Here is a 17,281-nt window from a genome sequence, read left to right as displayed (position 1 = left end):
ACGTATCCAAGAGTTATATCAAATAGGATAAAATGAATGTTTTTAGTTGATGGATTTAATACATACACAATTTAAACTTTACGCATTAAGAACATAATTTTTACCTAAGACATTTTACCAAACCCTTTTTTATTCATACTTTATATATACAACACATACTTCGATCTCCAGACATACATCATCTACCAAACTTTTTATCCATACAAGATTTTTAGAAAAGACTCTAAAACCAATAACAAGGATGTGTGACAATGAAGATGACCAATTAATTAAAGTTATATATGCCTATTATTGGAAAACAACATCAGCACAACAAGTTAACAACTCCACAATATTTAGGCATAACCTAATCAATACTAAAATACAAAAAACAAGCAACAAAAAGTCATTACCTCTTCTAAAGGTGTCAACACCACAATTAAATCCTACCCACATAAAAACAAAACCAAACACATACCTAAACCAAACCCTAATTTCCAAATCAACAAACGGATTACGAACCCTAGGACCTAATCAATATTTTTCAACGGGTCCCACAAGGTTAGATAATAGTAATTTCAAAGTTGCATATCAAGTCTAAACCTTTTTATATTACAATCTTTTGTGATGAGATCACATACAAAAAGAACCCAAACAAAGCCAAAAAAACGCAAAGCATAAAGATATAATCTTAGTTTGCAGACTTTTTAATGTTTGGGATTTGATGCAAAATTTCAAAAAAAAAAAAAAAAAAAAAAAAAAATCGTGTTTGCAAATGTAGCGTAGCACCCAAGCATATAAACCAACAAAGTCACGATAGCAAGTTATTCAAGTACCACAATGCTAACGGACTTATACAGAGGCTACAAAGTTTTACAATGGTCTTTGGATATTTTTACCATAGTAGTAGTAGTAGTAAAAGTAATTAAAAAAAAAAAAAAAAAAAAAAAAGTCACAAGAGTGTCACCTAATAAAACCCTAGAAACTTTGTTAGGGCCCACCAAAGTTTTGATATATTGAGCTACTACTAGTTGAAGTTGGCCTGAGTAATTCTGCTTGAGGGAAAGATGTGTGTGAAGGGACATCAAGTAATAAATCTTGATCACAATTTTCATCTGCATATTTGAAAGAATCAAGCATGAGGGAGGTGTTATCAGGTGGTAATGCAAATAGGCTTCTTGGACTGAATCCAGGGGCATCATTGTCAAGTATCTCCTTTTGTTGTTGTTCATAGCTTGCTTTCATTGATGTCCTTTTTGGGCTCTTCATTGTTGTCTTTGGTCCTGAAAAATTCAATCATAGGTTTTGTTGGTGTGGGTCCCAATTACTCAAATATAAAAATAAACAAAGATGACATCAGACCCCACAAAATGAAAAACTTAAGATATCACTTACAATAATGAGCTTTTAAGAACTCTCATAATTAATTATTTTGTTCTTTTAATGAAAAAGAAAAAATGGAACTGAATTTTTCTCTATCAAACATGGAATTGAATTCCATCCATTTGGCAACCAAACACACCACGGAATGGAATCTTGAATTCCAATTCCGACGGAATCCACAAACAAACACAAAAGACAAATCTAACCTTGATACGGTTGGAATTGGGCGTCTCGCAATCTCTTTATATTTACAGAATGACCAGGTATCATACCATTACGCCCTCCACCAACTACAGATCCTCCATTATCATATTTACACTTTGTATCCTTCAAAAAAAACAAAACAAACATGAAATTAGTAATCATTTACTCAACAAGATTCGATTTTTACAACATGGGTATCATAAAGTTTTCATTTTTATACAAATTCAAACCTGGACCATATTATATTTCTCCACCCATTCAGATTTCATTGCATTACAAAGAGCAAGCTTCTTCAAACTCCTACCATTTTCATTTTTCAGTGAAAGATCAAAAACCCCTTCTTCCAGAAGCTTCTGGAAGGAAGATAGGTTCTCCTTAAACTGTGGGCTATCAAACATGCTTTTGAGGCTGTAAATTTGACAATAAAAACTTTTTACAATCTCTTTAATATTATTTTTAATCTAAAGTTTTACAAGATAAGATTCAAACCTATTGGGGACTTGAACAGTGTCAACAGGAGTTAAATACTTGAGCAATCTTTGTTGTTCATCATTCGTCATATGATTTGTGAACTCCTCAAAGTTTATAACATCCTGCAAGATGTTGAATTTATAAATATTTGGTTTTTTGTATCGAAAATATTGTAAAACAAACATGAAATTAGGGAATTTAACTTACTTTTAGATCTATTTTGCAAAGTGGAGAATTATGGTTCATGAGTATCTGAAACTTGTCGTCATTATCCCTATAATCAATAACAAAAGTATGTAAATTTATAAAAAAAGATGCTCAAATTGTATTAAAGATTGAAATAATTTTAAAGATTACCTATTGGCATGATCTTGAGTGATGGGGTTTTTAGGGCGACTTGAAAAGTTACCATTTTTGTTAACATTATATACAGGAAAGGAAGTTATGCGTGAATAAGCTTCATTTTTAGTATCAACAGAAAGAGAACTTGCTTCAGATTCTTCTTCACGAGTTGTTGAGTTTGGGTGACGCATAAGAACACTACCATGTCCAATTTCAACAGACACCATTGGAGTGTCACTTTCAAAGATTAAATCTTCTTCTGATGATCCAGAAAAATAAGATTGTTGTTCATGTAAGATGGTGTGTAGATCTTTGGTGAGTTTTTCAACAGGTGATTGTTTTAAGCGGTTAATACATGTCCTCTTTCTTGAAGGTACCATTGTGTCCCACACTATTGATGATTGAGATGGACCTGAAAAAAAAAAAAAGATGAAAACATAAATCTTAAAGATGCAATAATTTATCACTTTGAAAGTACAAATCTTCAAATCTCTTAAATTAAGTTCTTTTTTTTTTTTTTACTTTTTTGCCATACATGACACATGACATGAACAGACAGTCTTGTACTGCGTTGGCTGTGCATTGGACTAGAACCGTGAGACTGATGTCAAATAGGACAAAATTTGCATCTTTTTGTTTCATCCATAAAAAGTGGAACAAGATGAGAGGGTAACTCGCGCCCGATCTCTTGTCTGTGCAAAAGACATAAATGCCCTTCGTATCCTCATCATAAAAAATAGCCCTAGAAAGCTTGTCTAGTCCCGTGTAACAAATGCAGCCTTACGGCTGCATTTGTGTGATGGAACAAGCTTTGCAGGGCTATTTTCTATGATGAGAATACGAAGGGCATTTACGTCTTTTGTACAGACATGAGATCGAGAGCGAGTCACCCTCCCATCTTGTTCCACTTTTTATGGGTGAAACAAAAAGATGCAAATTTTGTGCTATTTGACATCAGGCTCGGTTCTAGTCCAATGCACACCAAACACAGTACAAGACTGTCTGTCCATGTCATGTCATACATAACAATTTATAATCAATTTGTAAATTTTTCAAACCTTTATAAGTTTTCTACAAAAAAAGACTACAAATCTTGTAAAAAAAAGTAACAAACCTGTTAAATCACTAGCATCTGCACTGCCAAGCTGCATATAGCCATCAGAGTTGGATATAGCAGAGCCAGAGCTTGATCTATTGCTTGTATCTTCATCAAAGCCTTTGCGAAAACCTTGGTTATGGTGATCATATCCAAACCCACCACCACCACCGCCACTACCACCACCACCACCACCACCACTACCGCTGCCAAGCATAAAGCTAGCGGTGCCGCCGCCTACTACATTGTCATAATTTGGTTTTCTTTTAAGTAGTTTTGCCTCTTTGTTCTTAATAGATATAGTTTTCACTCTTGAAACTCTATGATCCTCAAAATCATCAGGCTCAGATCTTGCATGAAGTGGGGTGTAGTTTACAAGTGATCCTTTAGTTCTCCAACGGGATCCACACGCGTTGCACAATATAGGCTTGTCAGGTGGCCCGTTTCGCCACAGTGGGGTGCCTGTAATTTTTTAAAACTATTAAAAAAAAAACTTATATCCCATTTTAATATAACATTATAAGAGCTAATGTAACAATCCAACAATCCCAGATAGCTTCTATATGTATACCCAAGGACTACAAAGATGATTGGTTTGAAATCATTTTATGGATTTAAATAAGCTAAATGATTCATAAAAACACCAAATGTAACAAAGTAATGTTGTGTATTCATGATGAGGGAATGTGCATTAGTTAGAATTATCAAATGCACAAAGAATGATAGAATTTCAATTTGGAAAACAGATAGAATGGCTGTTTGATATTAAACAATGAAGCAAGTTCAGTCATTCAGAGGCAATTTATCAAACAGGTTATGTGCATTTAGCGGATTCAATTGGGAGTTGACATTAGAATTTGAAGTAAAATCAAGCAATAAAAGTACTGACTAGAGTCTAGACGAGAAGGTATTTAAAGGGAGGCTGCTCTGTAATTTCAATAAAGTTTTCAAGAAGTCAAACATCGAATTCTGATAAATCAGACTGAAAATTTCTACCATTTCTCGTGTTCAACATTCAAAGGCAATCTGAAGCTGCCAAAGACTGGAATAATTAATCGTATTTCTGATGATAACTTAAAAAATTTTCAGAAACAGACAATAATTAGCATAACAATCATATATTTTATCAATAATTGTTGTTAAATTTCCAGGTAATTTTATACAACTTTAGACCTAACGAGCATATGCGTATTGTCAAGCACGATCTCAGAAACTAATCTGAGCAAATAGAAAACAAAGAAAACAGCAAAAGAAATCTCAGTTTTATTTAGTAAATCAAAGTCCCAACAAAGGGAAAATCCACTTCCTTCAAATGAAAAAACTCACTTGTAACACCACAGTGATAGCAAGGTCCTTGCTTCCCCATCTCTGAACAATTTTGTTTTTTCTCTTAAACTTAGAAAATCAAAATAAATACCCAATTGAAAAAGAAAAATGAAAATGAGCTAATCCCTGCAAAGAAAAGCCATATTTTTCGACAAATATTTTAACCCAGAAATATTATTTATAAAATTCAACTGGGTATTAGATGAGTTCTTATGAAGATTTGAAGAAATCCCCAGAAACACTCCCAGAAGAAAAAGAGGGCTTAATTTCTTTTAAAACTCCACATAAAGTAAAGCAAAATTATTGGGAAAAAAGAGGATTTTTAGATGGGTTCTTTGTTTCATAAGAACATGAGCATCTGCACAATAATCCAATGGAAGAAGAAAAAGAAGAGACTTATGGGAAGGAATCTAATAAATGGTTGGGAAAGGAAGGTGAAAATGGCGAGGGGAGAGAGAGAAAGAAAGAGAGAGAAGTTGTGTTTTGTGCGTGTGTGTATGACCCTCACTTCTTCTCCCTTCTTGTATTGTATACGAAGTAAATGTTTCAGCTTTCTTTTTCTTTTGCTTTTATATTAATTTTTATTATTTATTAATGTATTTAATTATTTTATGTTACCACCCATAATGGAGATTAGATGAAGTCATTGGAAAATAATGTTGACTTTTCTTTGTTTTGTTAAAAACTAGAAAATTATATCAAAAACTGTAAATAAAAATAGCCTTTTATTAGGTATTTTGGGTACAATATTTATGAATTTTAAACTTTAAAATTTCAATTCTCTTAAAAGATACTACCCTAGTAGCTATTATTTTGTTACAATATAAATGATTTTATTATATAAAGATGTGATGTTTTGTCACATTAATAAATACTATAAACAAGAGGTATATCATACCTTCACCATTTTAAATAAAAATGTTTCAAAATTATAAACAAAATTATGTTTGTTAATGATGATCCAAAGTATATGAAATAGGGATGTCAACGGGGGCAAACGGGACGGGGAATGCATCCCCCGCCCCCGAAAAACCCTCGTTCCCCCGTCCCCATCCCTGCCCCCGCCCCCGAATCCCCTTTACGACCCCCGTCCTCGCCCCCGATTGATTTTGGGCTGACTTTTTTTGTACTAAAAGAAGTTGTTATTTAGGCTAAAATAAGTTATTTTTGAGATAACAAATAATTATTTATAGCAGAATTTTACATATTAAAAATAAAAAAGTTATGGCATCTTAAACACATTATACTAAAAACTTAAAAACATGTTTTTTGATGAATTTTGGAAGCTCAAAATCATGGTTTTGTTTATTTAATTTATATAATTAGTATATGTAAATATATGTGTAATTTATTAACGGGGTCCCCATGGAGGTTTCGAAACGGGATTATCTACCCCCACCATCGCCCCCGAAATTAAAACAGGGGTTAACCTTGCCCCCGCCCCCGATTTTTTTAAAAAAATTCCCCCAAACGGGACGGGACCCTCACGGGACTTTTTGACATCCCTAACACGAAAGCATTTAAAAAAATGTTGATCATGATATAGCATTACAAATCCATGTTCATTGAATTTAAGCCACAAAGACACAAAAAACTGCTACAAATGAAGACTAAGAATTATGTACCTTGTGTAACATCTGGTTTTGAGACACTTGCATTGTTGAACCTTATAATGAGATTTATTGTGTATTGGTCCCTAAGTAAATGGAATAGTGATAGGGTCATTGCGGTATTTTGGTAAAGTTGGGTTTTGGGGGAGTACGCCATACGTATGTATGTACGTTGAGCGTATCAGGGCGCACCTTAGTACGCTAGGTGTACATCTGTACGCAAGGTGTACGTGTCAAGCATGCAAACCATAATTTTTAGGGCTTTGGCTCATATTTAGGCATCTTTAAGAGAGTTTTGAAGTAGTTTTGAAGAAAGGAGAAGGTGGTGAGAAGATCTTGGAGTTGAGAGTACTTTGGATCTGTGATTTCTACTTGGTTTGCAACATCTTGAAGGTATAAAGCTTGCAACTTTACCTCTCTATCATGAATATCTAGATTCTTGCTCTTTTAAGTCACTTTTTGGTCCCAAAATGGTGATTCATGATCATAGCATGTTCTTGACCCATTAAGTCGTCCTTTCAGACCTTCGGGAGGGTCTTGAGTCATAAAAATGGGTTCTAAATGGTTGGTTTTACTCTATACATCATTTAGAAGGTCTTAATGGATTAAGAAGTTGAGTTAAGCACTTAATGGACATGCAAAATCATAAAGTTGGAAACTTTATGACTCTTGAGGGTATTTTAGCCATGGATCTAAAAGATGGACGTGAGAGCTTAAGTCATTAAGCTCTTAATGAAGGAATCGTGCATTTGGGAGTATGCCTTGCGTAGTTGGAGTACGCATCACGTACGGGGTCAACCACCCCGATGGTGGTCATCATTCAAGTACGCCCAGTGTACTTTTAGAGTACGCCCCACGTACTCACTCTATGGTAACTCGATTGGGTTGACTCAGTTGATTTGATCAGTTTGACTTCGACTTTGACCAAGTTTGGCCTAAGGGTATTTTGGGATTTTGATTGTGATTGGCCATTTGGTTGGATAAGTGACGGTTAGAGCTAAGATTCGGAGTCGGGACCTCATCAGCTTTTATCCAGTCTGTAAGGTGAGTTTTCCTCAATGTACTTATAGGTCAAAGGCACCAAGGCCGACCCATTAGAATAGATATCATGTTATATGATAGTATGTTACCATGTTGTAGTGATCTGTTAGATCTGTATCCTGGTATGTAGGATGATGTTATGCTTAGTGATCTATGGATCTGCCTGTTATCCGTTTTCTTGATATATGTTTATTTGTTGCATATGTCATCGTAGTGTGGGTGGCTTGAGACCGTACTGTTTTGTGTTGTCAGTTAACAAACCCAGTAATGTTTTATATCGATATGTTGTTATGGTATACAAGGTTTATATGTAATTCGGTTATGTATACGTCGACATGTTATGTGCGGTTGGGTTGAGGCGGACCATCGTAGACTAAAAGGCCAAGAAACCCCGGATGGACCGGATAGACTTGTAACATCCCAAAAATTAAGGCCAAAAATTTCATTTTTAAATAAGTAATAAATGAACCATTAGTATTAAAAACATTCAGTGTGTCATTCCATAGCAAAACCAAATGTGAATAATCAAAAAGTGTCACAATAAAACATCATCAGAGTATATCTCCCAAGAATTCCATGTGCAGAAATAATGGTGTGATGTGCTGCAATCATGCCGGCTCCTTCCCCTTTGAAGAAGAGGTATCTAAAACCAAAATTGAAATCTGTAAGCAGAAAGCTTAGTGAGTTCCCCCATTATACCACATAATCATACATTGTCAGGCATATCTAGGTGCTCGGTCTACCCTGTCAGTCATATCTGGGTACCTGACCTACCTTGTCAAGCATATATGGGTGCTCGACCTACCCTGCCAGGCATATCTGGGTGTCGGACCTACCCTCTGATTTATTTCAATCGGTTACGAGGACTATTTCACCCCTTACCACTACCACATAATAACATAGCAATAAGCACATAAATCATAACAGGTAATGACATACCAGAAAATTATCACGAAAACAATCATCTCTACCATAAAACAACTACAAGTGGGCCGGCATTGGTGCCTTCGACACACTCCTACAGGAAGGTAACTCGCCTCGTAAAGCTGAAAGCAAAATCTCACGGTAGGAAATCTCTAGCGGTAGCTCCGACGACTCCCCGAGTTATCATTACCACAATAACACTTAATCAAAAACTAATAATCCATCTTAGGGTAAAATGATCATTTTACCCCTGGTCTAATTTGACCAATGCCTAAGGCCCAACACCATAACATGAAAGGCCCAGATCTAAATAATCTTCCCCAACCCACTAATGGCCCACCAATGGCCCAATTTCTAAACTGGGCCCAATTCCTCAAATTGGCCTTATCGTAATCCCAACATACTCTTAGACTAAAACAAATAATTTTGAATGGTCCATTATGGCCCAAAAGACCCAATTCCATAAATCTCGGTTCTAGGCCTAGGGGCCTTACTCCATAGTGGGCCATGAGGCCCAACAATCCAGGCCCAAACTTCTAATGTGCAAAAACCCATATTCGCTACTTTGCATGCGTACGCGCAGCGTACTTGGCACGTACGCCCAGTGTACGCTGGCCTTGACTAGAACCGGGAAGTTGACCCAGTACGCGCGACGTACTAGCCAGCTTCATTAAGACCCCTTTTGTGACTTAGTCCATTAAGTCCTAACGTCTAGAACATAGATCCAGGTCCTTTAAGACATCCTAATCCACAAAGTTACAAAATTTATGTCTTTGCATGCATATATGGGGGTTAAAACATGATTTAAGTCCTTAAACAAACTTTATGACCATCACACACTTGCATGGTTGTTGCTTAACCATCAAGGTCTGATTTTTATAACTCTAAATGCTTCCAATAACTCAAAAGGGCAGCTCTTATGGTCTGGAACTACCAAGACACAAGGAGCCTCAACAATGGAGATAAAATAACCCATAAAACACCCCAACACTACAACTAAGCATGAAATGTTCAAGTTTGAAGCTTGATACCTCAAATGATTCAGAAATGGTGCTAATCCCCTGGATCTACAAGCTCTTTTCAAGTCCTTGCTCCTTCTTCAAACTTCTTTCTCTTCAAAATCTCCAAAACAACACCAAAATGCTCTCAAATGGTTACCAAATCACAAGAACACACAAATATGGATTAGGGTTTTCGTGAGAATTGCTTAAAGGTGAGAGGGAGGTTGGGCATACGGTTCTTTATATAGGGATCAAACCCTAAATTTTAGGGTTTTAGAGGCTGCATGCGTACGCTGCGCGTACCCTTTGGTACGTTGGGCGTACGTGTATGGCATCCACGTCCTAATCTCTTGAGTATGTTGAGTATACATGGCATGGTATGCCCCGCGTACGACACTTCTCAACCCAATCACAAGGACCCAATGGTCCAAGCCCAAACCAATTTAATTCATTAATTGTAACATCCCGACTTCCAGGTATAAAATTTAATTAATTTATATTCATGTTGTCAGAGCAAGTCGACAAGTTGGAGGCCCCAACTCGCCGAGTAGAGAGATAAATGGCCACATGATTTTTAGAGTCTACTTGACGAGTTGGAGGACCCCAACTCGATGAGTAGGAGCTGAGTGTGAAAACCCTAATTTTCAGGGTTTGTGTCCTATTTAAAGGACCTTAAGCCTTCATTTCCGCCTACCTTATCATCTTGACACACTGAGAGAAACCCTAAACTAGTTGTATTCATCTGTGAGAGATGATGAAGGCTAAGATTGTATGTTCTAGGGCATTTTTGGAAGGAGATTGAAGAGCAAAAGGCTTGGAACGAGAAGAAGCCCTTGGATCCGGTTTTCTTTCAGTGCTAGCTACTTTTTGGAGGTAAAAAGCTATCACCTTGATCATTTTTGGTTAGATCTCTTCACTAGGAGTTTATGGCTATTTCCATCCTTTCTTTGGGTCCTTAATTTGTTTGAGTTTGCCATGGATTTTAGACTTCAGATTTGGACAATATGAGGTCCCTTGGGCCTAGAGATTCAAGCTATTGGCCAACTTTCATGCATTAAACCCTCTATAGAGCTTGTTTTGGCATTTTGAGCCCTAGATGCCATGCATGGACGTAAAGCTTGCAGCTTTACGTGATACTTCGGCCTTAGAAGGCTAGATCTAGAGGATGAGGCCTTAGTTCTGCTTAAAAACGTCTGAATAAGAGAATGGACTAAAGGGACTCAACGAGTTGATGATCCAACTCGACGAGTTGGCTAGGTTTTCCCTGATAGTCTAGATGCGTAAAACTCGGCGAGTTGGTGAGACAACTCGACGAGTTGAGTTGGATTTTCCTGATACTTCAGAGAAAACGAAGGAACTCGACAAGTTGCATAGATGCACTCTATAAGTTGGGTCAACATGGACTGTTGACTCGAGGGTTGACCTCCATTGACTTTTAGGGTTTGGTCAAGACATGAATTATGGAGACCATGGAGGGGTAAAATGGTCTTTCATCCTTTCCAAGAGTTAGAAAAGGGGTTATCCTAACTTTTTAGAGTTGTGGTTATAAAGTGTTAATTAGAGATGATTATGATATGTATGCGGAGTCTAGACTGTTTATGGGGTACTAGGTCTACTTGCTTACTTAGGAGGTGAGTCTTCTCACTATACTTACCTGAGTGGTAATACTATGTGACCGGAGGGTCTTATTTGAGTTATCGCTGGAAAGTCCTATGTGCTTATATTAAGTTATGTAATATTATGCATTTTGTCTTTGTGATTTATGCTATATTATTTTGTGCCTTACTGAGTTAGGACCAGAGGGTCCAAACCGAGTTGTGAGACCGGAGGGTCTTCACTGAGATACATGACTGGAGGGTCTAACTCGAGCTGTGAGACCGGAGGGTCTTCACCGAGACACATGACCGGAGGGTCCATACTGAGCTGTGAGACCGGAGGGTCCTCACCGAGACGTATGACCGGAGGGTCCATGTCGATCTATAGCCATGAGAGGCTTATTATTTGTTTATGTGGTATTTTGGGGAACTCACTAAGCTTCATGCTTACCGTGTTGTGTAGTATGTGTTTCAAGTACTTCTTAGGATCGCGGGAAGGAGTAGGTTTGATTATACACACCAGTTAGAGATTATGTTTTGAGGATTCTGGGATATTATCAAACATTTGTTGACTTGTGTTTTGACAACTTATACATTTTTGTGGTTTTTTGAGAAATGTGATATTGGGTTTTATATGATTTTAAAAATGAAAATTTTATTTGAAAATTTAGAGTGTTACAAGTTGGTATCAGAGCCCTAGTTTGAGGGATTCGAATGTACTCTCAGGTATGTCTGGACTCAAACTGAGGATTTGAGAAAATTTTCTAAAAAAAATGATTTTTCTAAAACGAGAGAGTTTTTAAGAGAAAACAAGTCAGAGCAGTGTGTACAGTTAGTCAGGGCTCGAACGGTGATTTCCCAAAATACCATTACTTGTTTATTTTATGAGATACTTATGAGATATTAGAGCTGCATGCTAGAGGATAAGCTAGGTATTTCAGAAGTTAGGGCTAGAATTGCATGATTCATGATGCCTTAGCCTAGGGGATGTTATTGATTGATATTATCTGCTATTTGCTCTGTGTATGTGTTGAGTAGGAGTACCTAGCGGGAACGTCTTAGAGAGAGAGTCTTGAGTCGAGAAGTAATCTAATGTTTTGTCACATTAATAAAAAATAAACAAGATGTATATCATACCTGGATAAAAATATCACCATTTTAAACAAAAATGTTTCAAATTATAAACAAAATTATGTTTGTTAATGATGACCCAAAATACAAGAAAACACTTAAAAATAATGTTGATCATCCTTATAAATCCAAAATACACAAAGACACAAAAAACCGCTACAAATGAAGATTAAAAATTGTGTACCTTGTCTTGGATGTTCTTGAGAATCCAAGATAGAATTCTTTTATTGTTTCACACCTTAATATGATAATCAAAATAATTAATTTGAATAATAACATGATTATTTGTTAAATTAATTAGTAATTAATCAAATGTGAGTAATTACATATCAAGTCACATTTTTATAGTTTCTAATTAAACCACAACCTACTGATGATTAACAAACTAATCTTATAATTATTATTCTCATTATTTTAGATTGTATATTGTATGCAACATGTAACATTTTCAATTTATGGCTGGATTATTTTTGTTTATTTTAGTGACAATAACTTTTTTTAAAATAAAATAATAATTAAGTGACTCATTATAATAATGTTTGATGAAATATTTAAATGAAGTGAGTTAAAATGAATTTAAAAAGATAAAATAAATGAGGAAGGACTAAATTTGACAACATATTTAAATTTGATTGGAGATGTTGTGAGCATACTTGCTAAAATGTCAACTATTTAGGGAAAATACTACAACTTAGAAGCTTATTTAAAGATTAGTCAACTAGTGGTCATAAAAGAAGAATAAAGACTATAGGGGTTTATTTTGACATTTTAGCAAAGATATATAAGAAAAACCTCTTTACTCCCCATTCATTTGATTCAAACATTCCAAATAAATTAAGGATGAGAGTATAACGATTTCTCTCTATAGAAAGTGATTTGAAGCTATATTATTGAAGGGTTTGGAATTGAAATCAAATTCAATTGTCATGTTTCTCTTACTGATTCAAATGAGTTTTTAGTTGTTAATTTATGTATGGAACATTACTTCATCAACAATTCTCCTTATAGTTGTTTCATAAAAGATTTGATAGAATTTCGGGGGTTTTCTAACTCTATTTCCATAAACTTGAGTTTGAGGAGTTAATTATGGTTTAAATGTGTTTTATATGTTAGGGATACATTGTAAATCAACATGAAGTTTCCATTACAACCTTGAAAGGGTAAATTCCATCTCTAATAGTGGGAATTGGGATTTGAAACCCTAACCTTGTGATTGAGTTATACATAACCTTGAATGACTTGTACAACTATTTCTAGATGTATTAATGAAGTTATAATCATGAAATCTATGGTAATTAATGGAGTTATTGGTTACCGATTTGATTATAGGTGTGATTCCATGGTTTTTATTGAATTTTATGAGTGAAATTGATGCTTCCAATGGTGATTCACCATTATAATGGAATGAGATGTTTTCAAATCAAGATAAAGGTAGCAAAGTAATTTATGATCTTGTAACACCTCAAATTTTAGACCACAATTTTCATTTTTAAATTATCAAAAATCACAGTTTCACAACCAAGTTATCGAATACAAGATCATCCCAAAACAACAAGTATCATAATTATCAGAGTACATAAAACATGTCCCAATAGAAAATTCCCCAGCGCGTGTGTAGAATCATACCTTTGTGTAACACTTGGTTCTGTGCGCTTTTAAGTCTAGACCATTGGGGGTGGAAGATTTGGTGGATTTGATCCCTAGGGGGCAAAAGTGTTAATTTTTGGAAAGTCGGGGTATGTTGGGTGTACTCATAGAGAAGGATAGCGAAGCTCATCCACATACGATGGGAGTACGTGGAGTACGCTTAACGTACATGAGCTGATTAGAAACCCTATTTTAAGGGGTTGTACCCTATATAAGCTATATAATAACCTCTTTTTGCCTTGTTTAACCAGCCTCCTCACCCTTGAAAACCTTAATTTGTTGCTTAGCCAATGTGTGGTGATTTTGAGCTCATATGAGGTTTGGTGGGGGATTTTGTGCATCTAAAGGGGGAAGAATAAGCTTGAAGACTCATTCATTGGAAGGAAGCTTAGGGATCCAAAGTTAGCTCCATCTTTTGGTGAATTTTGAGGTATAAAGTCCCAACCTTGATCCTTGTTTGGTTAGATCTCTTCATGTCATGGTTTTATGCTTTTGGTCCCTTTTGGGTTGGTTTGATAAGTTAAGTCGCTTGTGGGGTTTATCCTTTTGGATTTGGGCATATTATGAGTTTCTTAAGCTTAAATGTGCAAGTTTTGTGGTGTTTATGGTCTCATGCATGCATTAAGTCATCTATTAAGTCATTTTGAGCTTTAAGAGATTCATTAAGTCGCGCATGCACATAAAGTTGGTAACTTTATGATTAACCACCTTAAGGAAGTCAAATTTGAGCTTGGGTCGTAGTCTTAATCGATTCAGAGCTAAAATGGGAAAATTAGCCAAGTTGGTGAGTACGCAGGGCGTACAAGCATGTACGATATGCGTACAATCCCTTTAAGTAGTATGTTGAGCATACAAGCTGAGTAAGCCCCGAGTACTCAGTAGGTTGGGTTTCGTTGTTTTGGGCTTCAGTTTTGGGCTAGGGTGGGCTTGGTTTTCTTGGGCCATGTTGGACCATTAAAACTATTTGGTTGGGCTATGAGGTTTTGTTGGACTCTCTTGGGAGAAGGCCCATGAAAAGGATTGGGCCTAATTTGTAAAATTAGGCCATATTTGGGCTTTGGATGATTACTTTTGGATTTTAGGCTTTTGGACGACTAGATTGGGCCTTGGCCTTGGGCCAAGTTAGAGGACGGGTAAAAAATATTTTACCCTAATTTGGACTCTTAGTGTGAGTCGGGACCCAGTTAGTAATTTGATGTTATTTTGGTAATTGATAACACATAATTTTTTTAGCGGATCTGCAGTCAGAGATTTTCCGTGGGTTTCAGCTGTATGAGGTGAGTCTTCTCACCATATCTATGGGTCGAATGCACTAATGTTGGCCAATTACTTGTTATGTGGAATGCTAGTTGTCTTTGTAATACTTGCTTGGAAGACCTCGGGGGTAGCCCTTGACATTTGGATGTTAGACCATGGGGGTAGCCTATGGCACTTAGATTTTAGACTATGGGGGTAGCCCATGGCATTTCATGGAAAAGACCACGGGGTAGCCCATGGAAAATGTATGTATGGTGTGTGGTATTTTGGGGAACTTACTAAGATTTGTGCTTATGGTTTTCAGTTTATGTTTCAGGTACTTCTATTATCAAAGGGAAGAGCACGGGATGATTGCAGAGCACACACCACTTGATTCCACATTTTTTGATTCACTCTAATTATTACAATGTATTGATAAAATTTGATTACCTTGGTTTTATGACAATTATCTGGTTTACTGGTTTATAAATTTAAGAATGAAAAAATTTTGGGTCTTAATTTGGGATGTTACCAGTTGTTATCAAAGCCTTGGTTTGAGGGATTCGGGCACACTCTCGAGTGTGACTGAACTCAAACTGAGGAGTTGGTAACTTTTCTTAAAAAGAAAACGAATTTTAAAAAGATTTTTGTAAAAGGAAAGAAATTTCTAAAAGGAATTTGTAAAGATAATGGGGGTGTGGTGCATGCAATCGGTCGAGCTCAAGTAAGTGATTCCCAAGAATACCCATGCATGTTTGTTATGATTATATGATATGGGAATTGCATGCTAGGATGAGGTTAATGATACTTTCGGGAGTTGCATGATAGATTGACCTGATATGTGATGCCTTGTAGCCTAGGAAACATTGGATGTTATGCGAGATTGGGAATATGTATAAGTACAATAATTGCTAAGTGTATGCTTTAAAAATTGTATATAGCTAGGATCTATAGCCCCAAAATGATTGATTTGGCCTTATTTCCTATTCCTCATTTGGTTGTGGTCCTAGGGTAGAGTCTTTTATTCGACAATCTATTTGATCTTGTTCTTTGTATAATTTGCATGCATAAGGTAATCGACAGTGAGAGTGGAAGTTCCTAGCTTAAGTTGTAGTATGTGAGTGTGGATATTCTTTGTTTATTCTATGTATTGGAGTGATTCTGCATGAATACTACTTGCTTTGTGCTTTGTGGGACTTTTAAGTGATGTGATTTAACTATTAAGTGAATATACTAAGTCATATGTGATGAAGGTTGAATAATCTCAAAGTGATGAATTTGACCCTATTGCACATCTCTCGTTTGAGTCTAACTGTTGTAGTGATGAGTCTGTTACTCAAAGGATTATCTAAGCTTTGTTGCATGATTGTATTCATGAGGTGGGTAACTGACATTATGAGGAGTTATTCAGAAGCTGATGGTAGGGTGAGATCGGAAACCTAAGAAAGCCTAGCAAATGCTTCAATGGGTTGTGGTTGTGCTGGTTAGGGAGTGCTTGGAGTATTAGTTTGAGAAGGTGACTTGGAAGATTCGGGATAATTCCTGAGGAAAGTATGGATAGGTGTGGAAGGTAGTATAGAGGCCGTACTACTGGAAGCACAAGATCCATACTCGAATCAGGGAGAGTCTTGGAGAATCTTAGAAGCCTGTGGGAAGAGGATTCTTGGGTATGTTCTGATCGTTTGCATGTTGCTTTTCAGTATGGTGATGAGCACCCAGGAAGAGGATTCAGGTTCTAGTTCTAGCTTAGGTGCAGGTATTGTTGATCGATGAGCGGATGCGAGAGTTCATATTGTCGAAGATTACCCATAGTATGTTAGAGCATACTCTTGTGATCTTTGGTTCAATCGAGGAAGGGATTTTAGAGCTCTTGGATGTTCGTCTTAGGGGATTTTTAGGTCGAGATTATAGCGCGATATTTGAAGGAGGATCCTGTTGTTAGTTCTTGTCATTTGGGATCAGAGGTGGGTTATGCACCATGTTTTCAGGAGGGTCGGTCCCATGATTGGATTGATGTGGAGGTTTCACGAGCCTTACGTGAGGAGTTGCCCAACATCATTGGGCGTGTCACTGATAGATTGGTTGTTAGGTTCGAGGGTCGGACCTCGGTTGTTCTGGCAATTGACGGGATGGTCGGGGTAACCTGAGAGCAGGAGAATGGTTCAGATAAGCAACTGGGGAAGAGGAAGAGGACTCATGGTCTGGCTCAGCGATCAGATTAGTTGGATGTTGCCATAGCTAGTGTTAGAGACCTGAAGGGCCTTGATGGTTGCACAAAGGATGAAGCGGCACATG

At 36.6% G+C, this 17,281-nt stretch overlaps 1 protein-coding gene across 1 annotated transcript; it reads right to left on the bottom strand.

The window, feature by feature from the left end:
* Window positions 1-747: 747 nt before the first annotated feature.
* On the bottom strand, window positions 748-5,320 carry GATA26 (GATA transcription factor 26). The gene is made up of 8 exons (XM_079004988.1): window positions 4,802-5,320; window positions 3,494-3,937; window positions 2,395-2,791; window positions 2,245-2,311; window positions 2,056-2,159; window positions 1,797-1,974; window positions 1,569-1,689; window positions 748-1,262 (listed from the first exon to the last, which is right to left on the bottom strand). The coding sequence occupies exons 1-8, from the start codon at window positions 4,839-4,841 to the stop codon at window positions 970-972; spliced, it is 1,644 nt and encodes a 547-aa protein (XP_078861114.1). The 5' UTR covers window positions 4,842-5,320; the 3' UTR covers window positions 748-969.
* Window positions 5,321-17,281: the final 11,961 nt, after the last annotated feature.

Source organism: Lactuca serriola, chromosome 6 (genome assembly GCF_051521515.1).
Source record: "Lactuca serriola cultivar US96UC23 chromosome 6, Lser_US96UC23_V15, whole genome shotgun sequence".
Classification (NCBI taxonomy): domain Eukaryota; kingdom Viridiplantae; phylum Streptophyta; class Magnoliopsida; order Asterales; family Asteraceae; genus Lactuca; species Lactuca serriola.
This window is presented reverse-complemented; position numbering and strand designations above follow the sequence as displayed.